Source organism: Lepus europaeus, chromosome 1 (genome assembly GCF_033115175.1).
Source record: "Lepus europaeus isolate LE1 chromosome 1, mLepTim1.pri, whole genome shotgun sequence".
NCBI classification, from domain to species: Eukaryota; Metazoa; Chordata; class Mammalia; order Lagomorpha; family Leporidae; genus Lepus; species Lepus europaeus.
In genome coordinates, this window is record NC_084827.1 from 48,849,779 (window position 1) to 48,877,112 (window position 27,334).

The 27,334-nt window shown below is 45.4% G+C and overlaps 1 protein-coding gene across 1 annotated transcript in view; it reads right to left on the reverse strand.

The window, feature by feature from the left end:
* NRCAM (neuronal cell adhesion molecule) overlaps positions 1 to 26,308 on the reverse strand; it is a 75,617-nt gene extending 49,309 nt beyond the window's left edge. Inside the window, 9 exon segments of the mRNA XM_062198923.1 lie at positions 178 to 289; positions 2,739 to 2,882; positions 12,604 to 12,735; positions 14,430 to 14,614; positions 18,375 to 18,486; positions 20,278 to 20,334; positions 20,770 to 20,940; positions 24,207 to 24,329; positions 26,155 to 26,308. Of these exon segments, the coding sequence (XP_062054907.1) occupies positions 178 to 289; positions 2,739 to 2,882; positions 12,604 to 12,735; positions 14,430 to 14,614; positions 18,375 to 18,486; positions 20,278 to 20,334; positions 20,770 to 20,940; positions 24,207 to 24,329; positions 26,155 to 26,293 (1,175 nt within the window). The 5' untranslated portion in view covers positions 26,294 to 26,308.
* Between the last annotated feature and the right edge of the window lie 1,026 nt (positions 26,309 to 27,334).

Sequence of the window (27,334 nt, forward strand, 5' to 3'; positions counted from 1 at the left end):
ACCTGAACTGGTGCCCATATGGGATGCTGGCATCACAAGCAGTGGCTTAATCGACCATGCTACCCACCAACCTGCATGTTCTTTGACTGAAGCCTAACATATTTTGAAATGTGTAGGCTTTAACACATGTAAATACTAAAAAGAAAAAAAAATAGGACAAAGAGGGTCATTACTCACCACTCGATGGTAGGTAGAGGAGACCCAAAGAAAGCACAGTCTAGCAAAGCAGGCCTGTTTGCTATGACCTGGTAGAGTGTGTTTGCAGATGTGAGGATTCGAGGTGGTTCGGCTGAAAACATTTTTAAAATGTACAGTAAATATCAGAATACATTTCAGGCCCACAGTACATTTTTTGCATTTTGTATTAAAGCCATTAAAGTTTATAATGAAGTACGACTAGCATGTCTCTCCCTTCAACTTTCCTACCAGACATATTAACAATCACCTAACATGGAAAACCACAAGGTTCCTCCTTCCACCTCACACCCCATACCTTATACAAGCATGAATTTAATTCTTGACTTACTTATCTCTATCTCTTATGATACTGAGAGTCTTTTGCATGCAGGGAATGGGACTATTTACCCTTTTATCCTTAGCACCGTGTTTGGCACAAAAACAATGGTCAAGAATATTTTTCTTTAATGAGTAACCAATCACAACCCCAGTAGCTGAACTGGGGTAGGGGAAACACATAAGCTGGCAGAGAAACCAGTGATGAATGTGATGACTAACTAATGGAACCAGGGTAATAGAGCAAAACGAGACAAAAGGGATAATAACATCAAACTCAAAAGCTTCTACACAGCCAAAGGAACAATCAATAAGAGGGATAAGACAACAATGGACTGGGAGAAAACTGTTATAAATCATACATCTCAAAGGGGTTAATTTCCAATATACATAAGGATCTTGAACTCCATAATAAGAAAACAAATCATCTGGCCAAAAAACAGAGACTGGATCTGAACAGACATTTTTCTTTCCTTTTCTTTCGTTCTTTTTTTTTTTTTTTTTTTTTTTTGACAGGCAGAGTTAGACAGTGAGAGAGAGAGACAGAGAAAGGTCTTCCTTTGCCGTTGGTTCACCCCCCCAAAATGGCCGCTACAGCCGGCGTGCCGCACCGATCTGAAGCCAGGAGCCAGGTGCTTCTCCTGGTCTCCCATGCGGGTGCAGGGCCCAAGCACTTGGGCCATCCTCCACTGCACTCCTGGGCCACAGCAGGAGTGTTACTGGTCTGGAAGAGGAGCAACCGGGACAGAACCAGAGCCCCAACTGAGACTAGAACCCGGAGTACCGGCGCCGCAGGTGAAGGATTAGCCTAGTGAGCCACGGAAAAAAATGCTCAACATCATTCATCATCAGGGAAATTAAAAACACAATGATAGGGGCTAGTGCTGTGGCAGAGTAGGCTAAGCTTCTGTCTGCTGTGCCAACATCCCACATGGGCGCCAGTTCATGTCCTTCGACCTCTCTTCCAATCCAGCTCTCTGCTAAAGCACCTGGGAAAGCAGTGGAGGATGACTCAAGTGCCTGGGCCCCTGCATCCACATGGCAGACCCACAAGAAGCTCCTGGCTCCTGGCTTCAGATTGGCCCAGCTCCAACCGTTGCGGTCTTATAAGAGAGGGAACCAGTGGACAGAGGACCTTTCTCTCTGTCTCTCCCTGTCTCTGTCTGCAACTCTGCCTCTCAAATAAATAAAATAAAATCTTAAAAAAAAAAACCCACAATGAGATATCACCTTACACCTGTTAGAATGCCTATCATCAAAAAGACAAAGGTAGCAAGTGTTATATTTCAGGAATTTTTAAAAAAAGAAGGAAATTCTGTCACTTGCAACAGCGTGGATGAACATAAGGACATTACGTTAAGTCAAATGAGCTTCAAATAAGCCAGGCACAGAAAGATAAATACCAACTCTCTCCCTCATATGTGCAATCTAGAAAAGTCCAGCATAACAGAAGGAGGGTGAAACACAACATCAGAAGTCAACACTGTTCCTCAGCAGGCATCCATATCTTCACTTAGCTTTCCATGTGAGTGACGACCTTCATTTTAGGCATTAAAGAAAAATACCAAGAATTGATTGGCTGCCTGGTGTTCATTTTATTTGCAAAGGAAGCACAAATAATCTCAAAGATTTTAAGTCTAATTCCCTGGTACCATGAAAACCATTCTTGCATAAATTTTGACGAGTGTAGTATTTTGATAGCTTTGTCCAATATAATAATACAATTTTCACATAAACCAATCTCATGATACTCATATGCTTGAGTATGTCATAGTTTTCCAAACATATTTTTGCAAATTAAATGCACAACCGTGACTTGGAAAAAGGCTATGCTTTATGATTAATGGTTTGTTTTCGAACAGTCACAATCACAAAATTGTTATTAGACAAGTCAATTTCTACAGATGGAAGACGAGTTAACATTGAGTCACTAGGAGCAGACAAATAATATTTTCCTTTTTGAAGGGTTCAACACTTAGTCTAACTATCCATGAATGGAAGAGCCTATTTGATTATGGCTACAATAAAGAAGTTGCCATTATCAAAGATGTGTTATGACAGAACATGAAGATCACATAATGTCCTATAGGGGAAAGTCTGCATTCATCTTCATATACCCTTCACAGCTTCAACTACTTACAATAGATGTTCAATATATTTTTACTGCACGAAAAGAAAATAGCATGAATTTAATTTGCCATTTATGTAATAAAGGAAGAGCTTACCTAGCACATTCACAAATGCATTAGCCAGTAAATATCCGTATTCATTTGAGGCATTGCACTGATACACTGCACTGGATCGTTCTTGAACATTTGAAAAAATAATGGTATCACCATCTATTTTCCTGCTGGGATCATCAGGAGCGACTGTTTGGGTGGAAAAACAGAAAACAACGTATACTTATTCCTCTTTGCTAAAAAGATTTCTATTGAGCTTTTAAAGCTTGAGATCCACACTACAGTCAGGAATCAGGAATGCAGAAACACAGATGGCTCTGGGTAAAATGCAGGAAAAAAAAGACTAGAATCAAGGCAGAAACCATAATTTTTTTCTTCCTTAGAATTTAGTTATTATTATGTTAGCATGGATATATGCTCCATAACTCATTTAGTGTCAAGTGGATGGATTCTGTTAACACTGAATATAATTTTGAGAAGTGCAGGGGGCAAACACAGGTAAACACTGCGCTACAAATTCAGAAAGTATCGCCTTGTTCACAAAGAGACTCTGGTTATTTATGAGGAGGCAAGTGCATTATTAAGAGAAGACAGCGAGGAGCTACACTGGTGCCGTGGTTCAGAGGTTAAAGCATCCTGTTACTTCAAGTTTTGGCTGCTCGGCTTATCCAGCTTCCTGCTAATGTGCCTGGGAAGGCAGCAGGTGATAGCCCAAGTACTTGGGTCCTTGCCTCCAATATAGGAGACCTAGAAGGAGTTCCTGGTTCATGGCTCTGGCTTGGCCCAGACCTGGCTGTTGCCACTATTTGGGGAGTGAACCAGAGGATGGAAGACTTCCCTCTTTCTCTCACTCACTCGGCCTTCCAAATAAATAAATGAATAAATAAATCTTTAAGAAAAGAGAAGACAGCAAAAGCTACAGAACTACTCTGACTCATCCAAACCTTTCTCTTTCAAGACCCTCTTCTTGGAAGGGGAAATAAAGTCTCTAAAATTTCTCTTAAAGACAGCTAAATCGCTCAAGTACTTAAAAAAAAAATGTTAAGAGCAGGACTGATCCTCACTGAAGTAGGATTGAGCTGGCGAGGTAATGTAATAGGTGAGGATTTAGGCCGGGCCAGGCCCAGCTATTTGGAACTGCTGTGTTATTGGAGAGGAATTCCTTTGTGCAATGCTGAACCTGAGGCTGTGACCTTACCTGTTTTAAAAGAACACTTAAAGGGGGTTAGGCCCTTGCGGCAGCTTGTGGAGACAACACCTGAATAAGAGCACCCGTCTCTGAAACTGCTCTCCCCACCTGAGTCAGCTAAGACTGCCTGTCCATACATCTCCTGTGTCTCTGGCGATGGTAAAAGGATGTGGGCTTAAGACATACTTAGGGCTGCGTGGAGACGCTTCAATCACTGTCACCTAACGGAGGCTTGGCTCACCTGTCGTTTATTAACTCACTTCAATTAACAATAAACCAGGCTATGGCTATTCATCTTGTTTTATGCCCATACTGAAGCACAGTCCTCACTCATCCTGCAGTGATTTTCCACTGTGGCTGCAAAGCTAATACAGATTCAGCATCATTCAGGTCTACAGAAGGCTGGCAGTCTGACACGGCTCTCACTGAGCTCCAATCACGGTGCCAGCCGGGCTGCGGTCCTCCTGGGAGCCTCCAGCACAAGCATGCGCTTCCTTGCTCCTGGGGACCTTCCTCGGGCCACAGGCCCCTTCCTCTATTTCTGAAGCCACCAGTGTCACATCTTTCCTGATCATTCTCCTGCAGTCCATTGATTTGTGACCGCAGCTCAGACAGGTGCTCTGCTTTGGAGGGTTCATGTGATTAAACAGGGCCCAGGCCAGATAATCCAAGGTAATCTCCCCATTTTAAAGCCCTTAACTTAATCACAGCGGCAAGGTCCCTTTTGCCATGGAAGGTAACATACTCACAGGTGAGAGATTAGGTTGTGGACATTTTTGGGGAGGGGCAGGGAAGCATCAGGCTGCCTACCACACATTCTTTCACATTTACAGCCTGAAAGTCTTCTGGATGTTTCACACCTTCCTAAACACCCACTGAAGCTTAGAACAAGTTTTTAGCAGCTAAGAATTCTGAACACCCCAGTGTAAGAGTGCCTCCATTCCCAAGCACGCATGCTAGATGTCCTTACAACAGTAGCTGTTCAACGTCCTGGTCCCCATCAGTAGTTAATTTATGAAGTCATCTCAGCCCCTAGTTTGCCCAACTGGAGATGGAAAGGTGGTGGGATACGCTGGCATGGGCTTCTTCCCTCACAGCTGCTGTTAATGACATTAATAACTCCTACATTGCCTTAAGGAACCAGAATCCAAACACCAACCATACTCCCTTCAACAGGATATGGATTCCATCAGGAAATCACAGCAGAGGACAGCAAGTTCACACTGGTGTTGTACGTGAGCCACAACTGTGGCAAGCAGCTACGGGCCTGAAAATGCAGTGTTCCCTGGGTTGGGCCCATGTTCCTTGTCCAAGATTCCAACTCACATGTTCTCAGCGGTGCCTTCTCAACAAGGCATGCCAGCACAGAGTCCTTGTCAATGACTCTTAGTACTTTTGGAGCTGGCACTTGGGTACTCAGTGTTGGGATTTCTCAGGGAACCCTTGGTGCCCATGCCAACTGCACACCTCTGTGGATACGCCAGGCAGTAGAGCACAATGCTTGGGGATTTCAGATGGTGGGAGGCACAGAGCTCTGGGATCAATCTCTCTTATGAGCAGCAGATTGCATGATAAGAACTCCTCAGATTCCTTGAGTTTATCCAGCTTTTAAAGGTTCTACGAAGGGACAGTGCTGTGGCATAGCCGGTAAAGCCATTGCCTGCAGTGCAAGCACCGGTTCAAGTCCCAGCTGCTCCACTTCTGATCCAGCTCCCTGCTAATGTGCCTGGGAAAGCAGTGGAAGACAGCCCAAGTCCTTGGGTCCCTGTACCCACGTGAGAGCCACGGAAGAAGTGCCAGGCTCCTGGCTTTGGACTGGCCTAGTGGGGCCGTTGCAGCCATCTGGGGGGTGAACCAGCAGATGGAAAACCTCTCTCTCTCTCTCTCTCTCTGCCTCTGCCTCTCTGTAACTCTGCCTTTCAAATAAAATAAATCTTGAAAAAAAAAAGTTATACCACGACATGATGTTTGATGTGTATAGAGTTCTAGTTTTTGCTGCCAAAGAGCTCTGGAGCTCCTGCACACTTAGAGACGGTAGGTTTTATTTTATTTTATTTTTTTTAATTAATAAAAACAATGGTACACCAGCATGAAATGAAAGCAAGGAAGTCAGTGTTCCCCGAGTGGAGACCCATCAGTCACACACGGGAGCCGCGTGAGAAAGCCACTCTGTGACTCACATTTGCACTTGTCTTTGCTGTTAACACTCTGGGGAGATCTTCTCTATCTGAAAGGTATCTGACTGTATCTGCCTTCCTCAGGCTAAGTGGAGCAGTCTTCATACAGACTTTTGGCAGGTGTTTAGGACTAAAACAAACCCTATCGGTAAGACTAATGAATAAGCACATCTCTCTCCCTGGAGGTTTGGGCTATGTTTTCATTACACACTTACGAAAGAAAGGCAAACAAACCCAGGAGCTTTCTCAGCAGCATACAGAGCACAGTCGGTAGCTGGCCACAGGAGGAAGTTGCGGCCAGCGCCGCGGCTCAATAGGCTAATCCTCCGCCTTGCGGTGCCGGCACACCGGGTTCTGTCCTGGTTGCCCCTCTTCCAGGCCAGCTCTCTGCTATGGCCCGGGAGTGCAGCGGAGGATGGCCCAAGTGCTTGGGCCCGGTACCCGCAAGGGAGACCAGGAGAAGCACCTGGCTCCTGGCTTCGGATCAGTGCAATGCGCCGGCTGCAGTGCGCCGGCCGTGGCGGCCATTGGAGGGTGAACCAACGGCAAAAGGAAGACCTTTCTCTCTCTCACTGTCCACTCTGCCTGTCAAAAAAAAAAAAAAAAACCACAAAAAAGGAGGAAGTTGCTACAGCAGAGACATCCAAGGTCTCTGGACACAACGTGCTAGCTCTGGCATGTGAGTGACTCTCCAGCACACACACCGACCCAGATTATCCAAAAAATAAAAAATAAAATAAAAGAAAGAAATCAAGTGTGGGAATAACCAACTTCATTTGCTGTACCTGAACACCGCAGAAATAAATTCAAGATCACAGAAATCACCATGTATAACTTAAATACTCAACAGTGATGTCCAGAGCTGGGGTGAGAACCTTCAGAAAATAATTCCCTTTAATCTCCTTTTTTGAACTCATCTGATATGGTTGGCTAGAATTATACATGCTTCCAACATTTAGACAATGAGAATAATAATAATGTCACTTTATGCACACAGATTTTAAAAATGTTCTTATACCCAACACATACTCTTATTTTGGAGAAGAGAAACTATAGACAGAAGCACTTCATGTTTTGTTTAAAAGAGATTAATACTCGGGGCTGGCATTGTGGCACAGTGGGTTAAAGCCATGGCCTGAAGTACCCATATGGGTGCCGGTTCTAGTCCCAGCTGCTCTTCTTCCCATCCAGTTCTCTGCTATGGCCTAGGATAGCAGTACAAGATGGCCCAAGTCCTTGGGCCCCATACACCCATGTGGGAGACCCAGAGGACGCTCCTGGCTTCAGATCGGCGCAGCTCCGGCTGTTGCAGCCATCTGGGGAGTGAATCAGAGGATGGAAGACCTCTCTCTCTGTCTCTACGTTTCTCTGTAAATCTTTCAAATAAATAAAATAATTTTTTTTTAAAAAAAGAGATTAATACTCGGGTTTTCTGGGTTCAGTCAACATTATAATGTTTCCAAGGATATGCACACTTAGAAGTGCTGTAGGACAAATCTCTGGGTAAAGAGTTGGGTTTTCTTCTTTATCTGCTTATTCTGTTGTCTACAAGGAGACGCAGGCTGAGCCCCCTGCTTTTGAGGAAAGGAAGCATGGAGGTACCAAGGGGGAACCTTTGGAACATCCTGGACCAGGCCCCAGGCTCCTGGCCGCTGACCACGTGAGATTGGCTTTCAGTCTCTCCCTTCCGTGAGAGTGTGGTATGAAGTATGGCAGGAAGAGGTCTGCCTTTGCTCCATTCCATCCTCACAGCTGGGAGGAAAGGGGCCTTTTAATATAATAATAACGTGACCTCACCCACGTTCCATGCAGCAGGGTCTGAGACAGCCAACACAGATCGCATGGGGGTGATCAGAGATCTGCAAGGGGGCGGTTAGACTCTCCTGCTGCCTTCAGGGACAGGAATCATGGTGTTGATGGCCTTGGCCTAGGGGACCATACCAGGACAGCACAGGCTAGGAGGAGGAAGAAAGGACTTTGGTATACTCATTGAAGGAGGACTTCCTGGAGCCAGTAGGTAAATGCTATGCTTGCTCCTGCTGATAGCAAGTTCATTTTCTTTCTGGCCCTGGGTTCTACATTGACATCCTCCCAGAAGCTGCAGGTCATACAATACAACACAATACAAAGTTCTCCTGCAGCCCAGCAATCTACTGCTGAGCTCTTGGCCCTGACTTCTGCAGATCATTTACAAAAAAAGATCTTGAGTGGTTTGGGGAAAATTGTGCATTAACTATATCCTGTGTTTTCTTCAAGGAATGCTTATAGGAACACAGCCAGGCCTGGAGGGACAGAGCTTTCAAAGACATTGAGGTAAGAGCCCAAGGGATTTGGAGTTGATCCTTTCAGTATTACAAAGCTGTAGCTTCCAGGTCTGAAATGCACAGTAGCATCACATTTTGCTACCAGGACCCAAGTCTTGCCCCCGCTGTCTCTCTGATCCTGCTTCTCCTTCAACAGTGTCTCTGTGCCCTGGACAGCCAGAGTCTGCAGTGGCAGAGGAACCATCAGTGTTCTTGCGTGATCGTCCTCCAGGCAAAAGTGGGAGGCCGGGTATCTGGCAGTACAGGCCCCCAACTGTGTCTTAGCTGGGTGGCACAGGAGACAAAATTCAGGCCCCTATACAGCTCCATGTGCAGTGGCACTGCAGCCGCACAGCTGTCCACCCTCAGTTTCTGCAGCCTCTGGAGTGGAAAGTATAGTCAGCAAGGCAGCTCACACTCCCCGCTGACTTCTGGGGTTTACTCCAAGCCATCCTGAAGGTTAAAAATCTTCCCTGTTGCCAATTCAGCACCACTGTGGCAGAGTGTCTGCCCTGGTTTCCTGCCCTTGCTTCTCCGCACTTCTCAGAAATCCTTTCCCCTGTGTGCCCAGCATTGCTGGGTGCATCTGTGGGGTGCACAACTCAGCCAATGACAGCCAAGAAATAAGCGCCGGGGTCCCTTGTATCCGGAATGGCCCCCAAATAGCAAAGGCAATTCTGTTTAGAGGCCTCAAAACTCACAGGGAAACAAGAGGCATAGGCAGCTCAGGAGTCTACCGTCCTTTAGACAGTTTTCTCTCTCATGTATTCCTCATTTTAGATTGCAGAGGCTGTCTTTGAACTTGGCTGTTTAATAAGACTTAGTGTCCTGGGGCCAGCACTGTGGCAGAGGGTGAAGCCACTGCCTGCAGTGCTGGCATCCCATATGGGCACTGGTTCAAGTCCCAGCTGCCCTACTTCCAATCCAGCTCTTTGCTGTGGCCTGGGAAAGCAGTGGAAGATGGCCCAAGTCCCTGGGCCCCTGCACCCCCATAGGAGACCCAGATGAAAGTCCTGGCTTCAGATCGGCCCAGCTCCAGTCATTGTGGCCATTTGGGAAGTGAACCAAAGAAGATGAAAAACCTCTCTCTCTCTCTCTCCCTCTCTCTCTCTCTCTCTGCCTTTTTGTAACTCTGCCTTTGAAATAAATACATCTTAAAAAAAAGACTTAGCGTTCACCCAAGAGGCCCCTTGGTAGAGTGACAGATGAACCACCACGGGGAGCAGCTGTGGGTTTGCAGAACCAGCACGCATGTGGTGCCTGGGCCTAACTCAGCCCACTACGTGTCAGTTACGAGATGTCCCAATGGCAGTTCATAAACTTTCAGCTAGACCCCCAGAGGTGGAGAAAGACCCCTTTCAGGAAAGCCTCACATCACTCAGGATAACTGCACAGCACCTGCCCCAGTGCCGGGGTGGGGAGTGGGGCGCACGCGCCTTGCTTTGCTGCCATGAGTGTGGCACTGTCTCCTGCGTGTCTGCCAGGGTAGCTGTTCTGAGGCTGAGAGATCCTGGCTGCGTGGGAGCTGCAGAACTCCAATCACATCTGCTCAGCCTCCTTCTTTCCATCCTGTGAGGACTCAAAGAACACTTCTGGGATGGAAGAGATGGACTGAACGGGAATTTGATTTAAGAGTTTTTGTTCTAGTGTTTTCCGCTCTGGACCTACTCAGACAACTTAGGGTGGCTGTGGAAGGGTCAGACTGGTCTCCACTGGGCCACAACCCCCTGCCCCCTAATCCAGGCCTTCAACAGTCGACCTTCCCTCCAAAACTTACACTGAGAAGTGAGTGTCTATGAACATCATCCCAAAGCTCTTCCTACTGCTGGAGCCACAAGGCTCCCTCAAAGGCAATGCTGCCAATGTGGGTGTCACGGCCTGAGTATCTGTGGCTCTCCTAGGTTCTGTGGGGAGACCTAACTTGCCTTGGGTGCAGTATTAAAAGGTGAGGCCTTTGCAGGTAACTCCATCCTCAGGAACAGGATCAGTGCCCTTAGGATGAACAGGCTGGAGGAAGCCTCCTTTGCCTTCTCATCACGTGTGGACAAAGTCAGTGCAGCCTTATCACACACCCCATCTGCTGGCACCTGGGCCTTGGAGTGCCCGCCCTCCGGAACTGTGGGGCTGTTTATACAGTGCCCAGTCCCAGGTGTCCTGTTTCAGCAGCAGGAAGCCACTGGGGCAGCTGGTTTGGGGGGAAGGCTAGCTGAGGCATGCAGGAGGCAGGAGCTGCTCTATTATGTACCCTCGCCCTGGGTCTCCATTGTCCCTCCTCCGGATTGCATTCCTCCCCAGCGGTCTGGTAAGCTCTGTCTCACTTCCAAGAGTCCATTTGACCTCTCTTGGATCAACCCAGACCCTCTGAGCTGCAAAACAGGGTGCGATGGTGCCGAGCATGCTCTGTCATTCATCGCCACGCTGCACGCATTCCTAAGAAAGCCACATAGCGAGCCTTAACACTCCTCTTTCATTTCTGGGCTTCTTCCACCTTCCCTGCCCGTTTTCATTCATCATCGCTTGAGGGTGGCAGCAGTTTCCTGATATACAGAGTACTCCCTTCAGGTTTCCCTGAGTCTGATCATGGTCAAAACTGGGACAAGGCTGGCCTCGCTGGGGCCGGGTCCCTCCTGTCCACCTTCCGAGACCCGGGCTGTCCTTCCAGCGGGGAGAGGGGCCCGGTCCCTGGTTGTGCACACCCTGGAGCCCTTGGGTGCAGGTCACCATGAGCAAATGGAAGGCGCCGCAGGACACCCTGAACGGCGGAATCACCGACATGCTCATGGAAAAACAAAACAAACAAACAAACAAAAAAAAAAAAAAACAAAAAAAAAAACTGGGACAAGAAATACCTGAACCCCATTAGCTGGCCTCTGCAGGATGCTTTCTTCTAGGAACGTATTCCTCTCACTGTAAACACAGGCTGGCTGTTTCCAAGTTTCTGATAACTACTGTGCTGTGTGGTACAAGCAACTGCCCACTAAATAGTTATGGACCAGGGCGTGATGACTCAGTCTACACCTGCCAATGGTCAGGCCCTCGCGTCGAGACACAGGGACATGTTTTAAATCTATCACAGTCATTTCCGGATCCATCAGGGGGAAGAGGGCACATTACTTCGGGAGAGTCAGTTGCATGGGCTTCTGGGTTAAGTGGAAGGAAAACTGGTATTTGATTGTGACTTGGAGGCCATGCAGAGCCGAGCTGCTCTACCTCATAAGCCTGAAGATCAAGAACATCTGTGCAGATGATCCTAATACTGAGGCTGGGGTGCAAGCAGAAACTTTTATGTTTTTCTGGATCTATAGAGGAGAGCTGAACTCCAAAAAGGAGAACAAGGTTCCCTGATTGTCCCGTGGCAGCAGCTGGAGGTACGCGGGGTCAAAGGAGACAGCTGGTAGGTTCCTTGTTCACCATTGTGGCTGAGCAGTCGGGAGCAGTCAAGTACAAGACCCACTTTATGACAAGCCTCCAACCAAGTTTTGTAGAACCAAGCCTTGCTGTGATTCTAAAGGTTGATGGAAGAGCCCCTTTGGGGGGCTGCTGTGGGCAGCACAGTGGCAGCACAGAGAAACTGGCTAATGAAGATGCTCTGGGAGTGGCGCTGTGGAACAGGAGTGGTGGCTGTGGAGGGTGACAAGACAGCCAGGCTGCATAAGCACTGCTGAAGTCTGACCTCAGCGACACTCAGGGAGGGAACACTGGGTAACCGACCAGGCGTTCTGTACAGACTGGGATCGGAGGATGTGTTCTGGTGACTCCTAGAGCCTGGAGAATTTGGGGACATCTGGGTTCTACTTGTGACTGAAAACTCCTGGAGAGAGTTCCTTTCTTTTGTTCAATCCACCTGCTCTCTGCCTGGTCTCCTATCCATCAGCTCTGCCTCTGGATCCACAAACCACTGGATAGTTTGAACAAAAGAAGATAATGGAGGTACTTCCATGATATCTATTTCTCACCTCATCATTTTTTCCCAGGACCCAGGTAACTGAGAGTACTTGTTTCCACATCTCAGTCAACATGCGCCATTACACTAATAGCATAAATGAAGCAAAGTCATCATAAATGTCCAGAAGTAATAAAATAGAACTCAAGAGGTATTTTGGTATCTCTGTTTAACTTATAAATGGCTTTGTTCCTTAACCTAAATGATTATCATTATTTTTCATCACCATTCATTCACTGTTGAGATGCAGACACACTCTGAAGACATAAAGCAACTACAGTCAGTCAAGGAAACTTACTTTCTATTGGGACGCCATTTGTTAGCCAGCTAATTCTGGGCTTGGGGTCACCACTGGCTCTGCAGATCAGGGTCCCATCCTCTCCTGGGGACAGCACAAGATTTTGAGGGGCCATGATCCAGTAGGGGGCCGCTTTATGGAAGGAAGAAAAAAGAAAAACACCAAAAATCTGAATCAACTGAAATATTTTAGCAAATTAACGTATTTATTTTATAATAAGAATCAGTATTTTGCAACACACTTGCTAATCTTTTTTTTTCCAAAAGAGTGAGTAGATTTATAAGCAGTGCTTTGAAGAACACTTTAGATTTTCCAAAGAATGTTTCAAGAGACTCATATGTATTATTTTTAGACCTGTTGGATGTGAGTATCACTGTCTGATTTTCCATGAGAAGTAATCAGACATCAAAGAGGTGACCGAGGCGTGGGCATTTGGCACAATGGTTAAGATGCTGCTTGGACACCTGCATCCTAAATCAGCATGCCTGGGTTCAAGTCCTGGCTCTGCTTCCAGCTAACGGACATCCTGGGAGACAACAGATGATGGCCCATGTACTTGGGTTCCTGCTACCCACTTGGGGACACCTGGATTGAGTTCTCAACTCATGGCTTCAGAAAGGCCCAGCCCTGACTCTTGTGGACATTTGGGGAGTGAACCAGTGGATGGAAATTCTCTCTCTGTCTTTCTGATTTTCAAATAAATATTTTTTTTAAAAAGAATTGATAGATTTTTCTAAGGTTTACAACAACTAACAAGTATAGGTAGGGCCAAAAATTATGATTTTAAATTTGGAGCCCTGTATGCTACATATAATCTTAAAATCAGGGAACAATTAATAAAACTTTTCCTTTTGAAAGGTTGCAAAGATTGTATGAAACACTCACATATATTCGTCCCCACCTCTAATGTTAACAACTTACATGAGCACATATGGTTATCAGAATAAGAGATTAACATTGGTACAGTACTGTTAACTAAACTGTACACAGCATCAGGATATCCTCAGCTTTTTCCTCTAATACACCATTTCCGCCCAGGATCCCATCCCAGGATGCTGCAGTGGAAACTTGTCACGTTTCCTCAGTCTCCTCTGATCTGCGAGTTCCTTGGTCTCTCTTCGTCATCCATGACTTGACCCTTCGAAAGTGCACTGGGCAGTTATGTCGTAGATTAGACTGAGGTTTTGTTCTTTGGAGAACACTACATGGGTGATGGACCCTGAATGCACCACCCTGGGGAGTTCCTGAGGTCCTGACTTACTACTGGTGATGTTCACCTGTACCACCTGGCAAAGGTGGCATCCACCAGGCTTCTCCATGGCAAGATGACTGTTCCCTATTCTAACAGCAGTGAGTCTCCGAGTCCAGCCACACTCATGGAGCAGGGAGGTCAACTCCTTCCTATGGATGGAAGGAGTCCTGGAGAATCAGTGGACACAGATTAAAACTGTCCTAGCAACTAATTTTGAGGGGTAGAGGAACACTTTGAAGCTATGTAGATATCCTGTTTCTCCTTAGAGTTTCACCTGCTAATTTCAGTACTCACTGGTGGATCTTGCTGACAGCAGTTATCACTGTGGGATTTGAACACTGATTTTCTATTTCTGCTATTCCTTCCACAACTAGAGAGGAAGATGTGAAGAAGGGGCTTTTTATCCTGATTTTTAGATACACTATAAAGAGCACCAAGAAGAGTTTCAAAGGTATCATGAATGTGATCTAAACTTATATTTATCTTCACTGAAGGGCATAATCAAAGGCATGCTTAATTGACCCTTCAAGGCCTGCCTTGAAGGCAAGAGAAATGCATTTTAACAATGACATACCTTTAACTGTCACAGCAATGGTGTGATGGATGGCTCCAAGTGTATTTTTTGCTATACACTGGTAACTTCCAGAGTCTGCTTCTGAAACATGAGTGATCTGCAAGGTTTTCTTAAAGTTTCTATAGAATGTCCGGTTGGCGGGTAGTGTTCCGTCCTCCTTTACCCAGTAAATAATTGGGGTAGGCCTGGTAGAATAAATAAATAGGAATGTTACAAAAAAGTAGTTCATGTGTGACTGCTCTTGAGGGTTTATTTCCATGCAAGTTTCTAACAAATTCTTTATATAAAGATCACGAGAAACACACAGGTATTTTAATTAGCAACAGATTTTTATAAATAATGTTCCAAATCTTACATTTGGGTCCATATGTTACCGCTTTCACATAATCAGAACTACAGTAATTTATAGCACACCGTCAACTTCCACTTCAACAATGCAGTGTGGACGGTAGCGTAAGCTGCTTTACTGAAGAAGGGACTTATTTCTTTCAACGCTCTGATCCATGAGGGACTCTTGGAAAATTTTCCTGAAAGGTACTGTGTCAATCTCAAGAATTACCATCAACTCACTGATTCCGAATTATAATTGTCCCTCAGCTGGAGTGTAAAATTTGTAGAGAAAGAGCTCATACACATTTCTGTGCCTTCAAACGTTTACACATAAGTCTATAGCGAATGGAAGAACCTTTTCTAACAAGCCATCTCATGATGTGAAGGTGATTAGAGTATATCATTTTGTCCTTCATTTCATTATTAGTGATACTTAAAAAAATGATTACACCAATAGATAAGAAAGATCAAACTCACGTATTAAACCACCCCCACCCCCCACCATGTTGCGATGAAATCATGAGATATGGAAGCAGATGAAAAGCCACCAAACAGGCATGGAGCTGGACGGTCGTTCTCACTTTCCCAGCCCTGTTCCTTTGCCACCTACTTTTTTCTTTCCTCTGATGTTGGATCTCTGACTTCTTTGGGCCTTAATTTTATCGGCTGCCATTAGTGATGGGGATATGCATGCTTGACTTGATCTACTGACTTTAGGAGGTTTTCATGAGGGCAAAATGAAAACCCACTGAGTACAAACATTTCCTATGTACTGAGCTATATACCGAGCACTAAAGTGCATGCTGGGAAGATCATGATGAAAGAAGTGCGGTTCAGGCATTCAGAAAAATCACAATGTTTGCTATTTAGAAATGCAAATGGTGAGGAGACATTGTGACTCAGCTGGTTCAAGTTTTGGAGACTCCGCTTCTGATCCAGCGTCCTGCTAATGCACTTGCAAAGGCAGCAGATGATGTCCAAATACTTGAGTTCCTGCCACCCAAGGGGGAAACCCAGATGGAGTTTCTGCTCCTGGCTAAAAGGCCTGGCTCAGACCCAGCTGTTTTGGTTATTTGGGGAATGAATCAATGGGTGGAAGATCTCTCCATCTCTCCGTCCCTCTCTCTGTCACTCTGCCTTTCAAATAAATAAATAAATCTTAAAAAGAAAAGAAGGGGGCCGGTGCTGTGGTGCAGTGGGTTAAAGCTCTGGCCTGAAGTGCTGCCATTCCATATGGGTGCCAGTTCTAGTCCTGGCGGCTCCTCTTCCCATCCAGCTCTCTGCTATGGCCTGGGAAAGCAGAGGAAGATGGTCCAAGTGCTTGAGCCCCTGCACCCACATGGGGGATCTGGCAGAAGTTCCTGGCTTCCGATCAGTGCAGCACCAGCCATTGCGGCCATCTGGGGAGTGAACCAGCAGATGGTTCTGTCTTTACCTCTCTCTGTAACTCTTTCAAATAAATAAAATAAATCTTAAAAAAAAGAAAGAAAAAGAAAAAGAATACCCAATGTGTATACCATTTGCAGGGAGAGGAGTCACCAAATTTTAAAAATAAGAACTCCTGCTCCCAAAAGGTTGAAGGTTGAAGATGAAACTGTTTTCTAACATGACAAGTTTCATTCTTAATTCTGGGGCCAGGCTTTTGGCCTAGTGACTAAGATACACCGATGTCCCACATAGGAGGGCTGGGGTTCAGTTCCTGCTTCAGGCTATGACTCCAGATTCCCACCTATGTAGACCCTGGAAGGCAGTGGTGATGGCTCAAGTAATTGGGTTCCTGTCACCCACGTGGGAGACCTGGATTGAGTCCCCAGCTCCTGACTCTGACTGTGGCCCTGGGCCAACCTTGGCCATTGTGGGCATTTGAGGATAAACCAGCAGATGGCAGCTTTGTCTGTCTCTCTGCCTCCCAAATAAAAAAATTTTTCACACCATGTCTGGTGAGAAGGATGGCTTTCTGACATATTTTTAAAAGGAGTTTTGCTGGTTTTCAGTATGAGGAGTTGAGCAATAATGTACGGTGTGATTTCCTGACTTGACCAGCAGAGGCCTCCACATGCTTCCTGGAGTAAAGTGATTGCTGGATTCAAGGAAGACCGAGACCAAGGAGTGACCAGTTCAGAGAGCGCAGGGGTCACAAACCAGGAGGGCAGCATGTGCCTGAGGGTGCATGCAAAGTTGTTAGCAGATGTGCCTATACCCACGTACTTGCTCCAGACATAAGCTGGGGATCATCTAGACACTCACCTGCAATATGGACCTAATGCAACTCTTGCCCTTACACCTGATGGAGGCCCCCCTGCAGTGCCTGTCAAGGGTGCCACAGTTCTCAGTGGCTTCAAGGTTGAGGTGTGTCCTGACAATGGGCTTTGTGATCTGCCAAAAGGAAGCAGCGGAAGGGACAGTGCCAGTTCTGAGGCGAGGCCCCATGCACTTCTGCTGTTTGCAGAAAGGCCTGGGGTGAAGGTGCTAGAGCCATGTGAGGAACTCATGGCCAACAGCTCAGCTGCCCCAGCCAGCTAACCCTGGGAGTCCTGAACCTACAGCTGAGCCACTGGGCAGATGCTCGTGTCCGTTCAACCTGGGGCAGGTACAGCACAGCAGCCCCCTGAACTTCCAGAAAAACGGCCAGTAATAAGCAGCTAGCCACCAAGTTTCAAGCTGAGTTGTTACACAACAGCCAAATAATACAATCAATTTTTTTTTTGACAGGTAGAGTGGATAGTGAGAGAGAGACAGAGAGAAAGGTCTTCCTTTCCGTTGGTTCACCCTCCAATGGCCGCTGCGTGCACCGCACTGATCTGAAGGCAGGAGCCAGGTGGCTTCTCCTGGTCTCCCATGGGGTGCAGGGCCCAAGCACTTGGGCCATCCTCCACTGCACTCCTGGGCCATAGCAGAGAGCTGGCCTGGAAGAGTGGCAATCGGGACAGAATCCAGTGTCCCGACCGGGACTAGAACCCGGTGTGTCAGTGCCACAGGTGGAGGATTAGCCTATTGAGCCGCGGCGCCGGCTACAATCAAATTTCAAAAATCACTGTCATCTGATTACTGAGACCTATTTCAAATGAACTCTATTACAATGTCAAAATATTTTAACAGTAATAGGATATTCCTAGAATATACCTTGGAAAGAATCACCAATTTGTCCTTGATGCTTGATGGAATTAGCATAAAATGATGACTTTTGCTATGGTATTAACATTTTTCTACCAATCCACTAATTTTTTTTTTTTAAATAGGAAATGTACATCAGAGGATAGGCATTTGGCTTAGTGGTTAAGACACGAGTATCTCACATCAAAGCATCCGGGTTTGAGAGATGACCCACTCCTGATTCCAGCTTCCTGCTAATGTGCACCTGGGGAGACCGCAGGTGATGGCTCAAGTGATTGGGTCCCTTCCACTCATAGGGGAGATCCAATAGGGTTCCTGGCTCCTGGCTTCAGCCTGCCCCAGCCCTGACTGTTGCAGGAATTTGGGAAGTGAACCGGCCAATAGGAACTCTGTCTATTTGTCTCTATCTCTCAGCCTCTCAAATAAATAAGTACATGAAAAAAAGAAAAAATGAAAGAGAAGAAAAAGCAATGTACGTAAGGACACTAAGTGTTAACTCACAGGCCTTCGGCAATGCACTCCAGTGAAAGCACATTTCCTCTTAATTCCTCTTTGTTACTCGCATTGCCTTCTGGAGTTAAAAATGTTGGTGGCCTCTCTCTACTTGATTTAGCTGCAAACAAGAAAATCAACATGCATTAAACATTGTGAATATGTATTTCTAGAAACAGCTCGCTATCAAAAAAAAAGCTGTCTAGAATTCTAATCCATTTTCAAAACCATTTAACATGGATGGTTAAGTTTGCTAAGCTACACACGCACACACATGCTGTCTTGCAGATAGCTAACCCTCACTCAGTTAACCAGGAATACAAACAATGTTGACTGCATAGGCATTAATAGTGAGGGCTATTCCCTTTTGTGTATTTCTTTAATTTAAGTTGGGTTTTTATGAATTTTCTATGGTTCAAGCATTTTCTAAAGGTCACAATATAGAGAAAAATCATGTTATCAAAGCACACTTCCCCTAAGATCAGTGCTCAGGTCAAAGTCAAAATTAACTGTCTATCTTCTGGAAGATGTTAGGTTTTTCAGCAAGGTAGGCTTACGGAAGAGGTATTTTGGTTAACATTGGGGAAGCTATTCTAGCCAATTCTATGGATGAAGCGGATCAAGATCCCCAAACTGCAGAGTTTATAGAAAACACAACAGTGAGAGCTACTGACAGAGGTCTGGCAAACTGTATGCTGTAACTGCAGAATACTGGTGGTGTGCATTGAAATTGGTTTCCTCGTGGGAAAGGCAGAGCCCAAGTCAGAGACCTCAGGGATCTCAGGATGCAGCCGCCTTCTTATTTGAGGAGGCCTTTCCGAAATGCGCCCTTGACTTTCCAAGGCCTCTCAGAAACACTGAAGGTAGGGCCTGTTACCACTTGAGTTTCTGTAAGCCTTTGACAATCGTCTGCAGTTTACTGCATGATCTGTTTGATGCTCACGCACACTGAGTGGAAAGGTCATATGTCAACTATGGCCACTTCTCAGAGGAAGCAAACTGAATACCAGAAAAGGCATTGCTTGAGAAAAAAAAATTTTTTTTTTAGAACTTGGGAGATTGTAGGGGAAAACCCTTTTGAATTCACGATGGGAACTGTTTTGAAGCCCATTATTTTCGATGAGTATATAAATCTTAACATAAAATAAAGGCAGGAGTTGTTGCAGGTCTGTCTTGGTCACTAATGATACCTTAATGCTTTTTACTTCCTAACTCACGGGTGGCAAGTGAACACAGCAGAGATCCTGACTGAAGCTAATTAAGAGGACTCTATATCCAGATCCTATTATTTTCATTGTTAGATTCTGTAACTGAGAGCTACATTTCTCTTAGGGGTAATTAAATTATTTTTTGTTTAAAAGAAATATTACGCTCTATTTTTTAAGCAGAATATTTCCACTGAAGACAGTGACTTGCTTTTAAATAAAACTAAGAGAAATACTATTGCTAAATATATTGACAATGGCTTTTGAAAATGGGTAGGAAGTGATGCTCTAGTATGAAATCCATTTAAGGTTAGTTGTAAAATAAGAGTTTTGGTGAGTCAGTAGCCAAGGAAGTTAACGTACTTTGTCAATTATTTCGTTCACAAGGAAAATTTACAAATCAGACAAAAAAAAATGGAAAATTTAATGCTAAACATTCATGAAGGATTTTTCCCCCAATCACATGAAATGATTCTACGTGAAAACAGTTACAACAAGTTTCATTGTTATACATACATCATGAAAATGTTTTAGTGACATGCTTGAAAGTACAGCGAAATTTCATACAAAAATACATTAAAACTAGGTATTAAACACATAACTAGAAAGTTCATAAAGAAATAAGGTTAAAATAGCCATGGATGTGAAGTTAGTGAACTACATTCTACAATGAAGGAGAAACAGCAGTTACAATCACCAAAACTCACCACCATAAAACTCAGTGTCACTCAAATTAGCAGCTATAGTGTCATTCAATTCATCCACTGAAATAAACAGAATATTATGAAGAGGGCACAAAAGTAGGGGAGAAGGGTCAAAAAGCATGGGGCAACAAAAGTAAACACAAACAGCTCTGCTGAGCAAGGCTGTCTTCTTGCAAACAACAGTAGGGCTGCCCACCGCATGGGTCATTTGCTCAGCCAACCCCAACCAGTATCAGGTGAAAGACAACCAAGTGATTCACACGGTCATCATAGAAGCAGTAATCATAGGAACACTTTTACAAAAGGTAAAATCAAGTATTTAGGGTTTGTGTGCACATTCTAACACATAGGCCAGCACTTCAGTGGGTCATTCCCTGCTAGTTTCCTGGCCAGGGACCCTCTTGCCTTCGAGGGCAGCGGTAGAGAAGACGTAACCTATTTTGCATGGATTTGTAAACACCCTTGAAAGAGAGATCCGGGAAGCTGCGCCCTCACCTGAAATCACCCTCACGGAGATGGGCTGCTTCTGCTGGATGGTCTGCGTGTGATTAAACCTGGCGTAGCAGATGTAGTCTTCGCGGCTGTCCTCCGGCAGGACGTTCGAGAAGTAAAGGTCCCCGTTCAGACCTTGGGAAACCCTCTCGCTCTGTGGGAGTCTTTGAAAAGCTGCAGAAAAGCAGAGAAACGATCCAGATCGTTCCAGCATGGCGTGCCCGCTCTCCAGATCAGCCAGAGAAACACGCCTAGTAACACGTCTATGAACTTGACATAGGTTTTCTCTATAAAGCCCTCTGAGGAGCAGTAGCACAGCACAGGAAAATTCCTCTGTACTTGCCTGGCCCTAGTTCCTCTAGGGTGGAGGCAGGAGGCAGAGGTGAGGTCAGATGGTTTTGCTATGCCCCACCCCCCATCTCCCTGATGCCCAGTCTCACTCACCTCCTTTACTCTTTCTGTTCTGAATTCCTCCACCACCTTCTGACATGTCACATGTTTGCATTCTACCTGTCATACGCACTGATACACTGGCTGTCTCTCTGCCCTAGAATTTAAGCTCTGGGGAACAGACACATGCATCTGCTTTGTCCCTTGTTGCCGCACTGAACTGGCACCTGGCCCTTCACAGGGGCTTTCAACACTCATGGGGGAGTAAAGGAATAACCATTAGCACTCTGACTTGGCAGTTTCTAGAACAACCGTGTGCTTCTGCTCAGGTCCAGCTAAAGATGTTATATCTCCCGATAGGATTTGGCCGGTTTGACTCAACAGGGTGTGCTCCTCCTGTGGCAGGTGCCTGGTCTTACATTTCAGAAAATGCGAAACCATGGTTAAGAGCTGGAGTCCGCCCCCCATGGGCTGGCAAAGACAGGGGAACGTGGAGCCAGGGCTTGAAGGAACAGCACGGGCTCATTGTTTTAACCAAATTTCTGGTCAAGATGGGGGGTATGGCAGGTTTTGCAAATTCCTGGTTTTAAGCCATTACTTCCCAGGGAAAGGGCAGTTTTTAAAAAATAACTCAGAAAAATAATAGGTGTTTATTTAATGAACGCAAAGAGTTTCTGTTTCTGCTGCTGTGTTTTATTATTGATGGGTGTGGGTAGATCAAGTGTAAGGCAATGGGATGCTCAGGTGGTGACAATTTGTCCTTTCATACCCTTTGCATTGCATCCGGACACATCCGAGTAATTTTACAATGCCATCTTGCAAAAAGAATGCTACATAGAATTAAAATTTTTTCTCATATTCTGGATGCAAATCCCTTTAAAAGGTCAGAAGCTTTGCCAACAGCTTAAGATGTATGCAAATGACACAGTCAGCTGTGCAGTGTGGGGAAAAATTAGTTACATATTCAGATGATTCTGAGACTTTCCATGTGGTATGTCTCTTTATTGATCAGAAAGGTCATGGTTTCTGAATAAGAACTACGAACCAAAAACTTAGCTTCATGTTGGCAGTGACCTTTCGAGAGCGTTATTCTCAAAGCTATAAATCACCGCAGACATTTGGTTTGCTACTTTCCAAACCCGTAAAAGCTGTTGCGTGATAACAGGAAAAATATTGATTTATTTGTGTAACTGTTTTTCATTTCTTTGTTATCGTCTCACCACATGATTTCATGCGTCAAAAATGAAACTCAAATACTCTAGCCAAGTTCTCTATTGTACGTATACAGCCTGTGATTTCGGAACAAATTGAGCCACTTAGAATACATTCCCTACAAATACATTTAACGCTCTCTCGCCTGAACTCCTCTTGTCTCACCAAGCCCTCCGTGCTGCCAAGCCTGCTAGACATTTTTCGGACCTCATGTTACTGATTGTAGCAGCACTTGGAACAGTGGCTCACTCTGTCTTCCGGACACCCTTCGGTCACCTGGTCCCCGACACATTGTTCTCTCTGGGTTCCCTTCTTTCCTCTGGGCTGCACCTGCTCACCTGCTCTGCTGGTTTCTCCCCGAGCTCTCAGAGGCTGCAGAGTCCCTCACCTCAGCGTCCTGGGTTCTGTTCTCCACCATCTGTTGGCCCAATGACTCAAGCAGCACTGACGCCATAATGACTCATACACTGCTGATCTCAGCCCCAGATGTTTCTTGCTCACGATTCTGACACCTGCTGGGCATGTTCGCATGAACATCTTGCAGGCCTCTCACACCCCAAACCCCTGTTCTTGGCCCCCAAGCAGAGCCATGAGCTAGCTCTCTCTAGGGTAACAAACTAACCCATCAATCAGCACAGGACATTTTGGAGGTGGGAGATACACAGCAACAATTCCCTCAAGGATAGGAACAGAGGTGGACAAACTTGAAACTGCCTCGTGGGTGACTTCATTTCTCTCTGCCTCACTTTCCTCATCTGGAAAGTGGACAGAAACACTGGATATACCTGATAAAGGTATGACATAAAAATTAATGTGAAATTCTTAGTAAAGGCACTGGTACTTAGTGGAGGCTCAATACACATTAGGGATTATTGGAGATAAAAAAAAAACCCCAAAAACATAAGACATTAAAACATCTTGATTCCCTCTTGCTGTGGGCTTCTGTTGTTTCAGGGACTGGAAATTCCGTCTTATTACTTATTTGTTCTTCACACTTTGTAATCCCTGTGATTCCTTTCTTTCATGCTTTCACTCTGACCCCAATAAACCCAGGAGGCTCCACCTTGAACACATCCCCAGAATCCACCCATTTCTTACCCACTCTGCTGCAGCCGGCCAAGTCCCAGTCACTACCAACACCCGCCTGGATTACAGCGGCCTCAGGGGTCTCCCCACCCTCTCGTGTGCTCTATATTCTCCCACGTGAACCCAGGGAAGAGTACTGTTTATTTTATTTCAGATAAATTCCCTTCTTCATTCACAGCAAAAGCCAAAGCCTTTTCCAGGATGTTCTCATGACCTCTCTGACCTCGTCCATTACCTCCCCTTTGGGGTCCCCAATCTGACTACATGGGCCTCTTTGGTTTTTTTTTTAAACACCCACCAGGGATGTCTCCACCTTAGGGTCTCATACCAGTATTCCCTTGTCACTCAGATATTTAAGGGTCTTGCTTGCTTTCCTATTCCTTTAGCTTTCTACTCAAAAATCTGCTTCATTTTCCCTCAAAGCACTTAGTGCTAAGTAACACAGATTTTTCTCATGCATTCATTGTCTTCTTCCTTCCCCAACCCCATTCCCACCCACCGCACAGAATGTGAGTTCACTCAGAAGAAGAGTGTTTGGTTTATTTAGAGCAGTGCCTGGTGCTTAGTAAGTGCTCAGTAAAACCGAGTGGATGAATGAAGTGACACAGCATTTATTCCAATGAGCAGCTATTTTCCTGAGCATGTCTATGGCATTTGGTAAACATTTTATGAGTCACATGACATAACAATTTTTTATGCCAGCAAACAACCATAAGACTCTTGAAGGAAGAGTCTCTATTGCTAAAACTTACAATTATCCATCCAAAATATTATAGGTGGTGGTAATCCAATGGGGGGCCTGCAGGGAAGTACTAAAGATTGACCATTTCGAAGTGTTATGGGCTCAAGTTTTTCTTTAGTCCACAATGGTGATCCTATTAAATAAATAAATAAATAAAACTTTTTAATTGCATTGACAAATCAAAACAGCACAAATGCAAACAAAACTTCTGGGGAAATCATAATTCTGAATCTGTGTACACTGAATTCATGGGAAACTAAGTTCTAAATACAGTGTTAAACGTAAAAAAAAACAAGGGGGATCGGCATTGTGACATAGCAGGTAAAGCCACTGCCTACAACACTGGCACCCTATGTAGGTGCTGGTTCATGTCTCAACTGCACCCACATGGGAAGAATCTTGGCTCCTGGCTTCAGCCTGGCCCAACCCATTTGGGCACTGAACCAGAGGATGGAAGCTCGCTCTCTCTGTCTCTCTGTAGCTCTGCCTTTCAAATAAATAAGTAAATCTTTAAAAAACAATGATCAGTACTACACATGGTCAGTGTTCTTTGAGAACAAGCTTTTCAGGTTGTTAGAAGACTTGGGTAGGGGCCAGCACTGTGGCACAGTGGGGTAAAGCCATCGCCTGCTGTGCCGGGATCCCATATGAGTGCTGCCTCAAGTCCTGGCTGCTCCACTTCTGATCCAGCTCTCTGCTATGGCCTGGTAAAGCACTGGAAGACGGCCCAAATGCTTGGGCCCCTACACCCACGTGGGAGGTCCTGGAAGAAGCTCCTGGCTTCAGATCAGTGCAGCTCTGGCCATTGCAGCCAGCTGGGGAGTGAACCAGTGGACGAAAGACCCCCCCTCCCCACACCCCCACCGCCTCTCTGCTTCTCTGTAACTCTGCCTTTCAAATAAATAAATAAAAAGAAGACTTGGGTAGTAACCACTCAAAAAGAGCCATCATGATAGCATGGTAGTGAGGCCTCTATTCCTGAAGAAAAACTAGAAACAAATATTTAAAGAAATGACACTTAAAACTCTGGTACCCATATCATACTGAATTTATTTCCATCCAGCCATAGGAATTTTGCTTAGAGACTTGAAAAATGAATATTCAGATTAAATTCAGGAATGGAGCCAGCTCTGTGGTGCAGCGGGTTAACACCCTGGCCTGAAGGGCCGGCATCCCATATGGGCACTGGTTTGAGACCCAGCTGCTCCACTTCCCATCCAGCTCTCTGCTATGGCCTTGGATAGCAGTAAAAGATGGCCCAAGTCCTTGGGACCTTGCACCCATGTGGGAGACCCAGAAGAAGCTCCTGGCTCCTGGCTTTAGATCGGCACAGCTCCAGCCTTTGTGGCCAATTGGGGAGTGAACCAGCAGATGGAAGACCTCTCTCTCTGCCTCTCCTTCTCTTTCTGTGTAACTTTCAAGTAAAATTAAACAATCTTAAAAAAAAAAAAACAAACAAACCTGGGGCTGGCATTATGGCACAGTGGGTTAAGCTGCTGCTTGTGATACTGGTATCCCATATCTAGTTTAAGTCCCAACTTCTCTACTTCCAATCCATCTACCTGCTAATGCAGCCGGGGAAAATAGTGGAGGATAGCCCAAGTACATGGGCCCCTGCCCATGGACATGGGAGACGTGGATGGAGTTCCTGGCTCCTGGCTTTGGCCTGCCTCCGGCTTGGCTGTTGCAGGCACAGGAGGAGTGACCCAGCGGCTGGAAGGTCTCTTTTTCTCCCTCCCTCTCGCTACTCATCCTTTCAAATAAATAACATAAAGTTTTTTTTTTTTTTAAAAAAAGAGAAAACTATGCATGGACTTAAAAAGTTTTGCACCAATATAAACATCTTCTAATTCCATTTTCCCTACCAACTTTGTGAAGTTCTATGGCAGCATGTGCATGATGCAACACTGGAGCAACACTTTACAAAGGGTTGTGTTTGGTCAACAAGTGGCACTTACTGGATGGGCGGACGACAATGTTGTTGGAAACCGCAGCTCCGCGTTCGTTCCTGGCTGTACACTGATAGACGCCCTCGTAGCTCTCTGCTTTCCCGTCACTCATGATGTTGATTACAAGTGTCCCTGAGCCAGCCTTCATGGAGACCAGAGGGTCTTTATCTATGTCAAAGTGAGTCCCATTACGGGTCCAGGAAAAGCTGCCCACACAGAAAGGGTTAAGTTTGTTAATTAACCAGAGAAATGACATTATTATTCTTCAACAAATTTTTACAAGTTTTATGGATTTCTGGAAATAATAATTAGGTTTTTTAAAGATTTATTTTATTTATTTGAAAGGCAGAGTTACAGAGAGGCAGAGGCAGAGAAAGAGAGAGGTTCCTCCATCCGCTGGTTCACTCTCCAGATGGCCACAAGTCCGAGCTGTACCAATCCAAAGCCAGGAGCCAGGAGCTTGCCCTAGGTTTCCCATGTGGGTGCAGAGGCCCCAAGCTGGGCCATCTTCTATTGCTTTCCCAAGTCATAGCAGAGAGCTGGATCAGAAGTGGAGCAGCCAGGACCTGAACTGGTGCTCATATGGGATGCCAGTACTGTAAGCGGCGGCTTTACCTGCTATGCCACAGTGCCGGCCCCAACATGCAGTGAAAGAGTATATTGGCTCCATACCTAAAATGTTTTGTTGAATACTAACATAAAAAAGTGGTATGTGTACATTTTAAGGTATGTATCTTCCTTAGAATAATACAAAATCTAACACAAATATTTGTCACTTTTCTAAGAAAACACGAGAAGTCGATCTCTCAAGCATACTGTCCTAGAGTCGTATTAGCAGACTTAAAATAATTTTTATTGGGGCCGATGTTTGGAACAGGGTTAAGGTGCCGCTTGGGATACCTGCATCTCATATCAAAGTGCCGGGGTTTGAGTCCCAGCTCCACTTTGGATCCAGTTTCCTGCTAATGTGCAGCCTAGGAGGCAGCAAGTGATGGTTCCAGTACTTAAGTCTCTGCCCTCCTCACAGGAGAAAGGATGGAGTTCCTGGCTTCTGGCTTTAGCCTAGTGTAGCCCTGGATGTTGCAGGCATTTGGGGAGCGACCCATCGGATGAAAGATCTCTCTCTCTCTTTGCCTTTGAAATAAACAAATAAAACTTTTTTTAAAAATACAAATAGGGGTGTTTTAAA